Source organism: Eufriesea mexicana, unplaced genomic scaffold (genome assembly GCF_001483705.2).
Source record: "Eufriesea mexicana isolate 0111107269 unplaced genomic scaffold, ASM148370v2 scaffold10, whole genome shotgun sequence".
Lineage (NCBI taxonomy): Eukaryota > Metazoa > Arthropoda > Insecta > Hymenoptera > Apidae > Eufriesea > Eufriesea mexicana.
In genome coordinates this window covers 665689-681223 of record NW_016908175.1, presented here as the reverse complement: position 1 = coordinate 681223, position 15535 = coordinate 665689, and the positions used below count along the sequence as shown (strand labels likewise).

Genomic DNA, 15535 nt, shown 5'->3' with positions numbered 1-15535 from the left:
TGAAGCAAGTGTTGACGATGTTACGTAATAGCCATGAATGAAACCGTATTGAAACCGCAATTGCACGTGTCATGAAACGGGTATCTGCTCTTATGAAATCGCGGATGCGCGCGTTAATACTTTCTGGCGATAATTTGAATTATTTCCTCGATGGACGGAAAAGAAATATTAATCGGAGAAGAACAGCTTTATTTTACGAGAGACGTATCGCTGTACTAATAAAGGACCGCCATTCTTTTGTCTTGTCTTTTTTTTCATCTTTCCAGTTGCTTCAGTTTCTTATTATTAGCTCGAAGTGGAAATCGGATTGTTAATTTCCTAAATTTTCAAAAGACTAACTCGACTTCGTTCGAAATTTCTATAATTTAAAAGTTATTTAATTCGTTTCATTTTAAATCCAATTATTAATTTCCTGTTGGAGGAAAAATGCGAATATACTGGTCTAATAAATATATCTACTAATTGCTATAGCATATTGTGTATATTATATTAATATTTATAAGAATTATACAGTATGCTATAATGTACAATACCAATATTAGACGCATAAATTATCCAGACTTTCAAATAAACTTCTCAAACTGTTATAAAATAGGAACTATAGTTAGAATCGTGAAATGAACGATTCGACGTTGTTTCGCCACTCCATATTTAAAAAAAGAGCCATTTAATTCGTTGAAACCAACACCTAGAAAAATGCAAAATTGACTTCAGTTACATAAGCTGAATTCACAAACGGAATGTTCCGTTAAATATCGTTCTTCGGCATCAATGCTAATTGCTCTAATTGAATCCGACTAAGTGCAGTTACTGTCTTCGGTTAATTACGATTTTGCCATTCGAGCTATGCCAATGCTGCGAAAAGTGGGGATGCAGTTCGACGTTTTCTCGGGAAAATTGATAATAGAAAAAGTTGGGAATTTTTCACCGAGTTTTCTAGAATAATTCGATTCTTAAGGGGTTGATGTCGTATCAATCCCCTTGGCTATTAGGTTGTCAGCTATAGCAAACAAGAACGAGAGAGTTTATAGATCGCTATCGATCTTGATATACTTTTCATATTTCACCCTTTCCAAACGGGTGTCGACAAATAGGCAACAGAATTTTTAATGTTATAGTTGTAAGTATATTTAAAAATACCTTTTTTTTTTTAAAAAAGAAAACAAATTTTGTTGACATAAAACACAGATTATAATTTCTACAATATAATCCTTCAGAACATATCTAAAACCTGTTCTGCAAAAAATCTCACTGCAGAAATTTCAAGAGTTTCGACATTTTTCCATTGCCTTTTAAATTACTCTTTAAAGTAGGTTCAATATTAAACTACTTTCTGAGAGTTAAGTACAATTATCACTGTAAAATGTGGGTCGTATGATGGTCTACTGTTCACGTGTGGGTCAAAATATTAATATTAATTTATCAAAATATTAATTTACCATATTATTAATTTTGGTCAAAACATTAATATACGAAAATATTAAGTTTGATCAAAATATTAATTTACTAAAATTATACACACGCATACAGGTACTCATCTCTACGTTGCTTCAAATTCCACGCAAATTAAATCTTTTCAGCTACGTTCACATTTAGAGCAGCGAATGCCGATACACAGAAACGAGTATCGAAAAGTTGCATCTCAGGGTTTAATCATCGAATTGCATGATTCACGCGATCGGCGGAACTTTGGTCAATTTTATCCGGGCAAAGTTCGTGGAAGGAAAGTTCAACCGGTTCACGTCGCGGAGCAGACATATGAATATTAAACGCAAGTTCATGTTGACGTTAGGCATACCGATATCAGACAATTTCGTAACCGGGAAATATTCTTTGTTTCGCGAAATATCAAGTTCGCGCGAGAAACGCGGTTAACGCGAATCGTGAACGCGTGCTGAATTTAAGCGAATCAAGGGAGATTATAAAGAATTCGAGCGAAGAATAAAACATCTAACGAATAGAAGACACGTTTAATAATATACATTTCAAAAGTACAAGAGGTCTATGGAACGATAAGTCTCGATATAATAATTCCACTGTTATGTCTTATCGAGTGCTCGATACATGTCCAGTTCGTTTATTTTTACACGGTTCCGCTTAGATGTGAAAGTTTTATTGCAATTTTCGTTGCTAAACGAGTGGAAGACATTTCGAACGATCGGGAAAGAAGAGGAGGAAATGATCGTAAGGTACTAACCATGATTTCGCTGCTGGTTCGAAGTGAGATTTACAGGTGAAGAAATTGGAAATGACACTGCACGGTTGAGATCCGGATTTATGAGACATGGTTCAGTCGATAAAAACGTAAAACTTGAATAAATTTTAAATTCAGATACAGTAACACGACACGTCGATTAATTAGGAAGAGAAATAGTGGTTATAATTTGTAAACAGTGATTGAAATTTAGATTAAAGCAAAGGAAAAGTGAGCGAAATATAGTTGAATATAATTAACATTGGAATCAGTCCGCTTTTTATCAGATGAATATTCAAAGTACAATTTATTAGACCACACGTGTGAGTATGCAAATAAATATTAATAGACAGATAAGGAAAAACGAAGTGAAAAATATTAAATAGAATATGGACACACCTCCAAGAAGTTGCTGACTCTCCTTTTAGAAATATCTTTGCTTGATACATCATATAATTGGTTCACGATTTTATTTGTTTTCCTAACCTGCTTCAGAGAAATACGTAAAAATGACGAAACAAAAATTACGTAAGCGATGATACATGAATAATTGTACGAACAAATATAGCAAGCTTGGTAACCTCACAAATGCTTTACGATATTACAAATCATTTCACATTTTATTCATATTTCTATAAGACTACTTAATAGGAAATATATCGTTCACCAATGCTTAATCTATATTTTCAAAATGTCGTATTCAGTTTCAAATTTTAATTAAATATCAGAAATTGCCAATATTTAAAGTTACACAAATGTCTATCGAAATGTACATTATCGCAAATCACCTCGTCTTAATCACTCTATTAATGTAACGCATTCTCTAAATTCTTCCTTTAATTTATAAAATATCGTAAATGACGTTTACGTTTACATTTGCAGCTTCCTCTATTAATTTCCAAAATACTCATAATACCGTATACGACAATTTACTATCTCTATTCCCAAGTTCATCCAACTTCGATACATCGACTTATGCAACATCCATCCGTCACTCAACCTCGTCATCCGAACGTTATTATAACACGATGCACCCGTCAGGTGCGAACGTTGAACGAGATCAGACGGAATAGCAATTACAGCTGTCAAGCCACCTTCAAGTCTGTCAGGTTTCATCGTTGTCCCACCGTCGCGTTGTATCGTTTCATATATCGTTTCGTGTCCCGGTACGAACCGGTAATTATCATATACAGTTGGTCGTTGCGCTTGGAACGAACGCGGTGCTTTTCTCGTTCCGTTACGACGACGTGGACAGCGCCTAAACGTGGTCGTATCTGCTTTTCGCGCGATACCGCGTTTGCATGAAAAATATGTGTAAACGGGCGTATCAAAGTGTACGATAAGCATGTGCGCGATCGACCAATCGGACATCTCTTTCCGGCGCACACCCACTTGTTGCGCAAGAACTCGTGTAGACGCGGCCGACAATGACGCCGCCGACGACGACGAGCGTCGTCGAGGAGTGACGGACACGAACGAACGGTAATTGATCCCGAGTAAGTAGCATAATTACCACCGCCCACTTTATTAATTTAATTTCTCACCGTCGTCGCGAACCTTATCTAATTATTCGTTATGCGACTCGTTAGAGGGGTGAGACGTTGAAAGTTGAGGAACTTCAAGTAGATCCTTAAAGACCCGTGTGGTAAAACGGATCCGTGAGATACAGTATTTCGTGTACGTGTATGATTTTTGCGAGAATTTTAAAGGGATCGTGCGTTTGCTTCTTCCGCTTGACACGAGAGATTTTGGATGGAGTTGTTTGGGGATGACGAGGGTAGGATAGGTAGGAATAGAGTGGTAGAAAAGCTGAAATGTATTCATGGAAATTATTCGCTGTATTGTATGGTGGCTTGAAAAATCTTAAGGGAATATTTTGGAGTGCTTAGCGAGTCTACAGGAAGATTTGCATTAAGTTGGATTAGGTTATTTGGAGATGGTGGAGCTGTGCAATAAAGAGAGTTGCAGAAAGTTGATTCGTAATAGATGTATACTACATATATGACCTCTTGGAAAATTTTTAAGGAATTTTTTGACTGCTTTGTTTCTCTGTATAGAGATTTTTGGATGAGGTTATATAGGTATAATGAAGAAAAACAGTAAATTAAATTGTATATATAATTCTATATTAAATTATGTATATAACTTTGTGAAAAATATTAAGGGAATTATTTGATTGTTTGGTGAGAAATAAAGGTAGTGGAATTTTAGACGAAGATGTTTGGAGATAATGAAGATAGAAAGAGAGAAGAATCGTAGAAATGACAAGATGGATTCATAAGAAATGTTATACTGCGTCCATAATAGTTTTCAAAATTTTGTGCAAATTTTTTATTACATTCTTTATATTTTTACGTAAAATGAGAGTTCAGACAGGTGGATCTTTGAATGGATTCTCTTGGAATCTTAATCTCACGATTAATTGTTAATTAAAACAGCACGGAAGAGATAACTTAAGTAATCTAAGAAAGCTCTGGAATTTTTGAAAACATTTCAAGAGAGCAAGAATCGAATTATTATCACATGAATGTATCACATTGAACAAAGTAGACGTTTACGACAGGCTTAAAATCGAAACGCGGTATTTATTTCCGTGATGTCATATTTCTTACATAGATTTTCTCGTAAGCAAGATAATTTGGGAATGTTTGACATTCGAAGCAATTAAATTTCACGTCCTTGCTTCTGAGTAATATTTAAAAATCGCTTCAGTCATGTCGCAACGTTTATGACAGGAAAAGTACCTCTTAGAAGTCGCGAAATCGTAATTCTTTTGCATTTCGTTTCTTATACGTATATTTCATTCATTTTTATCATTTCTTGTGCAAGCTTTCTCCGAATTATCGAGCGTTTCTTATTTACTCGGAATAAAATTTGAGACGTTGGTTGTTTTAACTGCGAAGAAAGACACATCCAACGATTATTTATACGTAATTAAAGTAGGCTTACGTTCAATGATTATACAATATTATAGCGTTTCAGGAATTCGTTGAACTGGTTCGCCATTGAATATGTTTCGTCAAATATAAAAATTAGCTTTCTAATCATATATCGTGGCTAAAACGAGAACACGTAGGCAGTTATGAATTTTTTCACAGATACTAATCTACATGTTCCCAAGGATTTCATTGACGCTTTCATTTTATAGAATAATTTCACCTCCTCTTGTTATTTCCGTATCGAGTGCAGATAAACTCGACAACGAAGTTGCAAATCGATGACTGCGATAGCATGGTAATTTTAAATACATAGTAATTTTCTAAAATAATTATCCTCGTGTAAAATTAATTTCATGGAATTGGATGATGGACTGAACTTAACTGAATTTTTTTTAGATTAATTAATTGAAATTATTGATAGGTTGAATTAATGGAGCAAGAGATCAGTAGATTAGATTAAGTAATAGAAATTAGCAAATGTTCACTCACGTAGATTAATTACACTATGAAGCTTGAAGGCTAACAATTATTAGCATATTTGATAACTCTGTGCTGTACTACCAACGTGATATTTTTTACAATTTTCACGCGTTAGAGCTAATGATTATATTCGCATAATTAACTTCGTAATTACCTATCTGAAACGTTTAATTCAAATATTCAAATTGCATAACGAAAATAAAGAAGCAAACGTAAACATAATTCTGTGTCAATAAAATTCAACGTTAATTTTGCCAAATATAGATATACAATTTCAGTAATTGCAAAAATAAAAATCTAGACTCTACAATTTTCACCGTTTTGGTAATTGTAGTATTACACTTTAGACTATTAGAATCTACGTTGATAATACACGCTAAGATATTTGTATCTTAATTTTATCTTAAATCTCGGAGTTATTCAATGGTCATGAAAAAATCTTGAAAATTTGATAGATCACGATTTTTTTCAAATTTTGGTATATTTTGAAAACATAATCCTGAGCAGTAACACTGGTAATGCAATAATTCCTAAAAATTTAAGCGTTTAAAAAGTATAGCTAACATTAGGATTGCAAAGGGTTAACATTGTGTAATCATAATTCAAAAGTTACATGTTTATATTTAATTTAACATTATAAGCGTAATATTATTTACAATTATTTGTGATATGATATATATTTTATTATCAGAAATAGTATTATAATTCGCTCATTATAATACTGCAGGAAGAAATTTTCTAGTTTAAAACTTTCACGTGTACGTTGCAATTAGTCGAGTATTATCATTATCGTGTACTTTACCGCGCGTACTCTTCGTTTCATAACGTGTACATGATATAGGGCTACATTGTTTTCCTCCTATCGTTTTATCACGATATGCGCAGTTCGATTAATATTGCGTTTTCCATGACATTCGAGAGACACGTACGAATATGTTAAACATCGCCTTTACGTAATTCATCAACTCATCTTGATCGCGAATCAAATAGAGGATTCGATTAAATCGTTTAGTCCGTGGCTGACTTTGACAACGACCGTGTACGATTAAGCGTCTTGTTATTAACTCGAATACAAGTGCTTACACGTTACATAGTGAGTATGTGTATTATTGTCAGAGCTATGGAGGAAAAGAATCGTATAAATTTGAGGTAAATACGTCACGCTATTAAAATTGCTCGATAGTTTACGACTGACGGTCATCGATTGTAATTATATTTTATGTAAGTTTTTAGTATTATATGATAATTGAATTTAAATATCTTTTAGGAGTGTTTTAGAAGATGTCCATTTCTTTTATCTAATAAATTTCTTCTTAACAATTTTCAACACTTTTGAACGATAATGGTCGTGATTCATCTTGTTTTTCGTCATTCAAAAAGTCAACAATTGTAATCGACACTTGGTTGTATGTGTTCGTATGAAACTATTATATATCTACACAGATAACGATTTGATTTCTTCATTCATCGTTGAATTTTCCAATCGATGATTTTTCCAACGTGAAAACGATAAATTTACAATACAGGAAGGGATAATAAAGAAACGAAAACAATCGATTGAAGAAAATTAAAAATACGCTACTGTTAAGTACGATGGAAAGAATTTGCGTTTGCTTCGGAAACCTTTAGAATAATTTAATTTGTCGCAACGGATCTAAAAATGCTATAGTTTAAAATAACAAAGCAGCACTGACGTATATATTATGCTTACAATACGTTATGAATAATTAAACTGTATAGGAAATTGTTATTTGATGAATAATTAATCTATACATGCTAGGTTGGTAATGAACTGCTTAATATTCTAGACACTGCACGTGATAATTAATTCTCATTAAGTTATTTATAGTGTCTATTTTAATTGAGATATACTACAAATACATATAAACTAGTGAAACCTGTTCTACAACAGGTAGATTCCGAATTTTTCATTCTTGTCACATTTATTTGAATCGTATACTAATTTCTTTGATTTATTTAGTATTGCAATTCTTCGATTTGTAATTCTTTTAAGCTACCCACTATCTATTTCGAAGGAAATAGAAGAAGAAATAAATTGAATAACACAATTTCTATATTAATGACCTAATATCCGAATTTGCGATTAAATATGAGGGGAGTCCTCCCACACTGCTAGTGGACTCATAAATAAGGCTTTTCTAGTAGTCCCTGTCTTAGGCATGGATACTATTACAAGGTCGGGAGTTATATATATAGGAAGCTGAGGTTTTTCGAGAACTTGCGAGGAAGTCCTTGAACCTCCTTAAGATTGAAATCCATCTAGTGGCGAGGGTGAGATTGATGGTCGTTACAAATAATTTGTCAAAAAATTGAGAAATACGAGACCGAGAGGAATGCAAAGGAGGAAGAACGTTTAATGTCTATCTCACGGAAAGCCCGTGTCGAAATTTTGTTTTTTCCTGGTAAATGTGTCAGGTTATCGAGCGTATGGCAACAACGAACAATAAAAATTCCTGTCAGCGTGTAAACAAAGAGAAGTATATCAGAAACTGATTAAATAATTGAGTAACATGACCGATTTGCTCGGCCAACAGAAAGGCAAGGAAAGGTCAAAATCATTAAAACGACAATTAATCGCAATCTTCCACTCTTTTAATTATTAGATTGAGTTAGCCTTCGCTACAGATGCGTGTTTACCGTCAGGCAATCTCTATTCGTGTTTATAACGTTTGATAAACGTTCGGTGGTACGATTTTTATTGCTTTTAATTCTCGATCTTAGTCGAAGCAATTTGATAACTCGATATTGCAATTCATTAATCCGAGTTAAAACGAGAGATTTTTCTAACCGTGAGTTACGGGAAATATCATAGGTGTTGAGTGAATTTAATTATACAGAAATTGGTTTAAATTAACGATTCTGATAATTCTAGTGACAATCTAGTTACTTTACCACATCTACGTTCCAATTCATACATAAAATCATTCTTTTCTAATCTTTCGTCGGAGTTAACGTTACAAGATTACTCGGACTATTTTTCGACACTGTTTGACGAAATTATGACATATCGCCGATGACCTATAAATGGTGGTGACATTGACAACGTTATCGTTTAATGGAGCTTTGAGAAAAGCAGATCTATAAAGTAATTAAAATATCTTACTTCTTATCAAGTTAGGTGCAGCAAGGAATTCTGTGTTTTCTCGTATAAGGTATAGTTTTCACCTTCAAAAAATTAGTACAGATGCGATTTGGACGTTTCGATCGAGAAACCTTCGCTTCCGCAGGATCTCGAATATCTTACAACCACGGAAACGTGATTAATATCCATACAATTGAAAACTTCCTTACAAAATCTCTAATATTGATTTTCATTCACACGGTTACATCATTGCCGAGAGTATCTCAGAGATTCTATTTCCGTGTTCCTGTTTCTTTTCATATTGAAACCAAACGCTAAGAAGAAACCGTGATCTCGTATCCAAGGAAAACTGACACCTGTCAGCTAAAGGTTAAACCGACTTTCGTGGGCGTATTATTTCCCCTCGGCGCGTTTTATCGCAATAATGGCGACGGTAGCTCCTATGGCATTGTTTCTCGCATTAGTATCGTTCCTACGCTACATACGGAAAAGTGTGGCCTCTGCATCGCATCAATGATGGTCAATTAAACTATGAACAACGACAAAGTTGCTGCTACCAGGCTTGTCACTGACAAAGTGTCGTGGGACCATCGTAGAAAATTGATCCTCGAGAATCTGTGGAACGAAATCGCGCAGGAAGTGTACAATACAAGTAAGCATAACGAATTTTTCACGACACGGCCTGTCAAATTAGAATTTCGATATTTCTTCCGTGTTTCGTCGAGGTAAAATTTATCCGTATAAAAATATTCGAAGAAAAAGATGGGAGGAAAAGTAAATGTAATTAATTTCAAATTGTTTTCTCATCGGCATTGGAAGAACAGAGTATCGTTTGTGGCGTATCTCAAATGGAAAAATACGAAATAGAAGAATGCAGAAGTATTGTACTTAAGATATACACGTAATCTAACGAGTCGACGCGATCGTAGATTTATAGTAATCCACGAGTTTTTCGTGGAAAGAATCCGAGGATATGAACAAGCATCGATCACTACTGTGTTAAAGTGTCTATTATTCCACGAAATGTTGTATCTACATCTATACATGATTTACAATGCTAATATCAGATACTTCCACTGACAAGCGAAAATCCGTGTTCGAAAATACGCGCGGATGTAGCTGCCTTTAATTGCCTTGTTTTCTTACGTTTCTTGTGAGGAAAATTGAATAAGTAAATAGATTAGGAATTGTAATAAGATTCGTTTGTTCGTTGGATAACGAAGTACAATAATATTTTGGTTTTTTTTATCTTCACTTTGCTATAAGCTACTCCCATATTTAAATCTCGTTCAGGCGTGAGAATCGACAGAAAATTATCATGAATATAATTTCTCGTGACTTATAATGCAAATAATTACTCTGAGTAAATTATCGATTAATTTCTTAGGCAAGCTAGATAGAATTTCATCGTTATTAACTTCATTCTGTCGATTAAAATATGGATTAAAATATTAAAATATACGTCTATCCGTAGAATAATTTCAAAAAGGTCGTGTTGCAATTTTAAAATTAATTTGTCAGAGAATTTCTAACGATTATTATTTCGAATTGGTAAAAACAACGTTCTGAGTTTGTTAATCATAGGAAAATTTTATATAGATGAGTATAATCACTGGATGTCCTTAAAAATAGATATTCGAGATAATTTTAAAAAATATGCGTTAAATTAGGCGTATATCGCGGTTGGAAAAGAAACGAAAAGAAATTTTTCGTGTTATGTAAACGTGAACATTGATTTACATCTATATCGAAGATGAATTTATCGGCAAAGATTAAATTAATAATCGCGAATCAATGTCTTCGACCTATTCGATAACGCGTACGAAATTTCCATTTTACTTTCATAGGACCTTGCCATTTTATCTTATCTCCGTTATGTCATTTCTTTAAAACAAATACTCTTCTGACCAGAGGCAAATGACATGGCGAATTATCCTTCGTTTAAATCCAATTCGCCGTTTAATATTAATCGCCGATAGAAAGACTTCGCCTAACTCTTTAACTATTCTGCTCTGCTTTTTATCATTTTTCTCTTGTTTCGTTTGCTTCAGCGATAAAGGCGTAATTTCAAGACCACGAGGGAAAACGTGATAAGTCACGTTTTCTTTCTATCACAGAGAAGCGATTTTGAAGTCCAACATGCTTTTAACGGTCAATATTTTTTAAATAGGTATGTCTTTATTTGACGTTGGAATTAAATAATATTTTCCAAGATTTCTGAAATATTGGCTATTAAGATACTAATTAAAGTCTTGTTTTCTGTCTTAATTACATCATACGAGTTGTCTATTTGCCAAATCGATTAAGTCCACGAAACGAAAAGTAAATTTCTATTTCAAATATCAAGATATATATATGTAGGATTGTTAGGTGACAGCAAAACGACGATGGTAGATAATAAAAATATGATTTATTGTGAACTAACTTATTCTAGCCTTACGACTTCCACACTGACTATCTCTCAAAGAACTGTCTCGTTTCACACCCTTGCACCCTTATTTAAACTTTGCACTCCGTCTTCTTTCATACTCATGCTCTCTTTCTGAATCGCGTGTTTCTCACGCACTATTCACAGCCTTGCCCTCAGTGGGTCACGCATCCTAAACACTCAGACACATTCCTAGGCATTCGCTCTTCACTTGTATTCGACACTGCCGTAAATATTCCGTTCATACGATGCTTTCACGCGGTCACTCGTCCTTCTTATCCTCTATCCTTCATTTTCAAGAAACGGTCCAAGCGTTTTCATGCACTCTACAGTCGTACCTACACAAAAGGTATTGCCACAGGCGGTGACCTTATGCCCTAATCACGCCCTAATCACGTCATGCTCACCATAATCAAAAAATCATACTCCTTTGTCTCCATTTTTCACTTAAACATGATAAAACACGACAATCAAAATGTAAGCATAATCGAACTATGGTTACAAATATTCAATTCATTCTCACAGCAGGATTTGCCTAACGCTCGACACTTTCTGAATCAAGGATAGATAGATATCCAAAAATTGATCATCATGATACTAATTATACTCCTGTTCCCCTTTTCAACTACACGTATGAAAACATCCCTGCATAATTTCAAAATCAGGAAACCTTATGTTAAAAGACTCATCACGTATCACTCTACAGACATTAAAAAGCACTGTACAAGACGAAAGCATAATCGATCAAGTGACCTCAAACATCCAATTCATTCTCGTTACACCGTCTATTTCACGTTCGATCTTCCTGAGTCAAAAGTTAACAGATAGCTCGTAAAAAGATAAGACCAATAGGATTACATTGAATAGCCATGGAAGACCATGGAAGAAAAGCAGCGAAGGGGCGACATTAAAATATCTAAAGATCCGTTTGTCGCGCAGCGGAAGTGAATGGCAAGCAAGTCTCGAACGGGAAGGAAGAGGTTGTCGACAATGGCGATGAGGTCGATGCCGTGCAAGAAGCTATCGGGAATCTTGGCAGATGGCAAATATACATCTGTCTGGCAATCTCTCTGGTCAAGTTCCCGATCGCCTGGCACCAGCTCGCGATCGTCTTCATGGCGCCACATCAAGTCTACAACTGTACCTCGCCAGCACGCACTGAAACGCCTGATCAGTGCGTAGTCAATGTCAATGGAACGTTGGCAGACTGCACGGAGTGGGAGTATGACAGGAGCACGTTCACAGAGACGATAATATCGCAGGTAATCGTCGAACGCATTTTGGCCATTAACATTTTCACCATCGAGGTGGTCGCGCGGAAGCGACGGTAATCGTTGCCTTCAATTACAGTTGCGGAGTTAAATAGACTATTTTAAACGATTCTTTCTTGCTTAATAATTTGCTTAAATAAATTGCCACGAACTGATGCGCGCCGTTTGCGTTTCCCGGGTGGAATGGTGTATGTAAAAGGCGGGAAACGATGGACGTTAGACGATGAAAGAATGAAAAGGTGTACACGGTTTGTGTGTAACACGGTACGTTTAACGAGGTCGAGTCTTGCTGGGTAAGTGGACATGCTCGGTTGGTATGCTTTTAAATAGTGACGTAGTATAGTTTTCTTCGGTTTGCTGCGATTCTTGAGATTATATTTAACATAACGCATAGCATATGATATAAATAAATAGTTGGATACCAGAGGCGATTTTGCTCGGTGTTGACTGAATTGTTCTCGTTTCGTCGAACGATTGTTTAGCGTATTATTCGAGATGATCGTTTAAAATGGCGCACAGGGAGTAGAATGGTCACGTAGTCGAGAGACAATTGCGCTAAACGGTATTCGATGTGGTAATTATAGAGAGTTGGTTAGTTTTTATTGAACGTTTGGTTGTAAAAATAGTTGCATGGATATGGGAGGAATTCACGACGAAGTTTTCATCCGATGTGACAAAGGATACTTTGGAATGTTGTGACAGTGTTTGTTAATTATTTTTTATTGGAATGACTCGTTGATGTGTCGAAACCGTTCTAAACGATTTGTTTATGATTACGTTATTTCAGTGGAACTTAGTATGCAGTCGAACACATTACGCCAATATCCAGCAATCTATTTTGATGTTCGGCGTACTTTTGGGCAATATTATATTTGGCAATCTAGCAGATAGGTACAGACAATATTGATTCTTTTTTGATGATGATGTAAATCTTTATTTCTTCAAACCTGTATATATTAATACACGTGTAATAATATTTGTGAGAATACAAATTTGTCAACTGTTGCATCAGGTACGGTAGAAAGATGCCGCTGATGGTATCCGTAGTTCTCCAACTAGTTTCCGGTATCGGATGCGCCGTTGTGCCATGGTTTCCGGCATTGTTGCTAATGAAATTACTTAGCGCGTTGGCTACGGGAGGTACCATGGTTACCAGTTACGTTATTTGTAAGTAATAATTCAATCATTTATAATTAATACACGCGTTTTCGTAATTCCAATATTTCTTAACCGAATTCTCGTTGAAATTAATTTGGGTTATTAAAACTTAGAAAATTCAATACTATACTATTATACTATAGCAATCATAATAGTAATAGTAATAGTAGTAATTATTATTATTACTATATTGTTATTACTATTATTAGTAGTACTATGTTATTACTATTATATATTATATATTATAGTATCATATGTTATTATATTACAGTACTATAGTATAATAATATTTAGTATTTAGTATTTAGTATTTAAGTACTAGAGAATTAAGTATAGATATAACTTTGATTCCGGTTTTTAAAGAATTCTTTCGCGATCTTCAAATTTTAATTATCCCACAATTATATCTTTCCTCTGTTTCTTTTCTGGAGACATTTATAATGACAATATTGAAAATTGATAGGTATGGAGATTGTTGGGACACAATGGCGGGCGGCCATCACGGTACTCTACCAAATTCCATTCAGTTTGGGTCACATGTCACTGGCCGGACTTGCATTTTTCTTCCGTCACTGGCAACATCTTCAAATTGCCATCACGTTGCCCTCTGTCGTCCTGCTAAGTTATTGGTGGATCGTACCCGAATCTCCTAGATGGCTACTCGCCTTTGGTAGGCAACGAGCAGCTTGTAAAGTGTTGCAGAAAGGGGCCAACGTCAATAAGATTAAGAACAAGGACATTCCAGACATGGTCAGGCAACATTGTTTGCATCAGGTAACGCATTTACAACGATTTAATGACTATAGCATAACTGCAGAATCTCTTAGTAATGTCCCCCTTACTATGATTTAACTGCATAAAAAGATTTAATAACACAGACGTAAGATCCTGGATGATGTACTATCATAGCCTATTCTCAGATCGCTTGATCATTTATCGTATCACTAATATGTACGTGAAACTTACTAGTTTGTTACGAATTCCCATGAAATTACCATTTTCACCGAGCTAAGTTTGCATTTATCTTTACAGAATTCCAAACGTACAGATCTGGATCACAAAGCATCCTTCCTCGACCTGTTCCGTACACCTAACATGAGGATAAAATCTCTGTCGATCTTCTTCAATTGGGTCGTCTGCGGAATGGGACTGTTCGGAATGTCACAATACATAGGTCAAGTCGGTGGTAACATTTTTGTGAATTTTACTGTTTCTGGCGCCATACAGATACCCGGGAATTTCGTCGCATGGTGGGCAATGAATAAACTTGGCAGAAGGATCACGTTAATTTGCAGTAACGCGATTGCTGGCGTTGCCGCTCTCTTACTCATCGTTGTCTCCAATGGTAAATAAGTATATTCGTCTGGTTTATTATCACAGGAAAATTACGAAGATAAAACACGATGAGTCACGCTTTTCGTTTTGAAACGGAGAAGAATTTCCAAATTCGATGCAGCTCGGATTCCTTGATTTTCAAATTAAACGTGTGCTTTGATCGTTCGTTTGAACGTTCAAAAGATATCGATTACCATGGAATTAGTCACGATTTTTACGAATAAAAGGTCAGACTATGATCATTTGCGAAAATTCGTATTTCCTATTTAGCTTTCGAGTAAATAATTAAATCAGACGGTCAACAGAAGTGGACTTGTCGTATTTTTGAAACGTGTATTGCACAAATTGAACAGTTGCGTGTTATTTGAATACTGATTCGTGTATTTATTCGCAGATATCGAGTGGCTCCGATTAATTCTAGTCTGCTTGGCTATTGTTGGCATGTCGGTCTCCTTCACCACTGTGTACCTATTCTCTGGCGAATTGTTTCCTACAGTTGTCAGAAACATTGGAGTGGGTACCAGTAGCATGTGTGCCAGGATAGGCTCTATCTCGGCTCCTTTCGTGGTGTCTTTGGTAAGTTAGGGTATAACGATGCGAGATTAGGCAGTTAATGATTTTACGAAG

General features: G+C 35.2%; 1 protein-coding gene across 2 annotated transcripts in view; it reads left to right on the top strand.

Annotated features, from left to right (window-relative positions):
* The window catches only part of LOC108552800 (organic cation transporter protein), a 29826-nt gene that overhangs the window by 12169 nt on the left and 2122 nt on the right, over positions 1–15535 (top strand). Inside the window, exons 1-7 of one of the 2 annotated variants that reach the window (XM_017907470.1) lie at positions 8966–9368; positions 12084–12406; positions 13203–13306; positions 13428–13582; positions 14037–14347; positions 14606–14918; positions 15303–15484. In XM_017907470.1, coding sequence (XP_017762959.1) covers positions 9248–9368; positions 12084–12406; positions 13203–13306; positions 13428–13582; positions 14037–14347; positions 14606–14918; positions 15303–15484 — 1509 coding nt within the window. In that variant the 5' untranslated portion in view covers positions 8966–9247. Of the gene's footprint in view, positions 1–8965; positions 9369–12083; positions 12407–13202; positions 13307–13427; positions 13583–14036; positions 14348–14605; positions 14919–15302; positions 15485–15535 lie in introns of those variants that run through there. The other variant, XM_017907477.1, reaches the window with a different exon arrangement.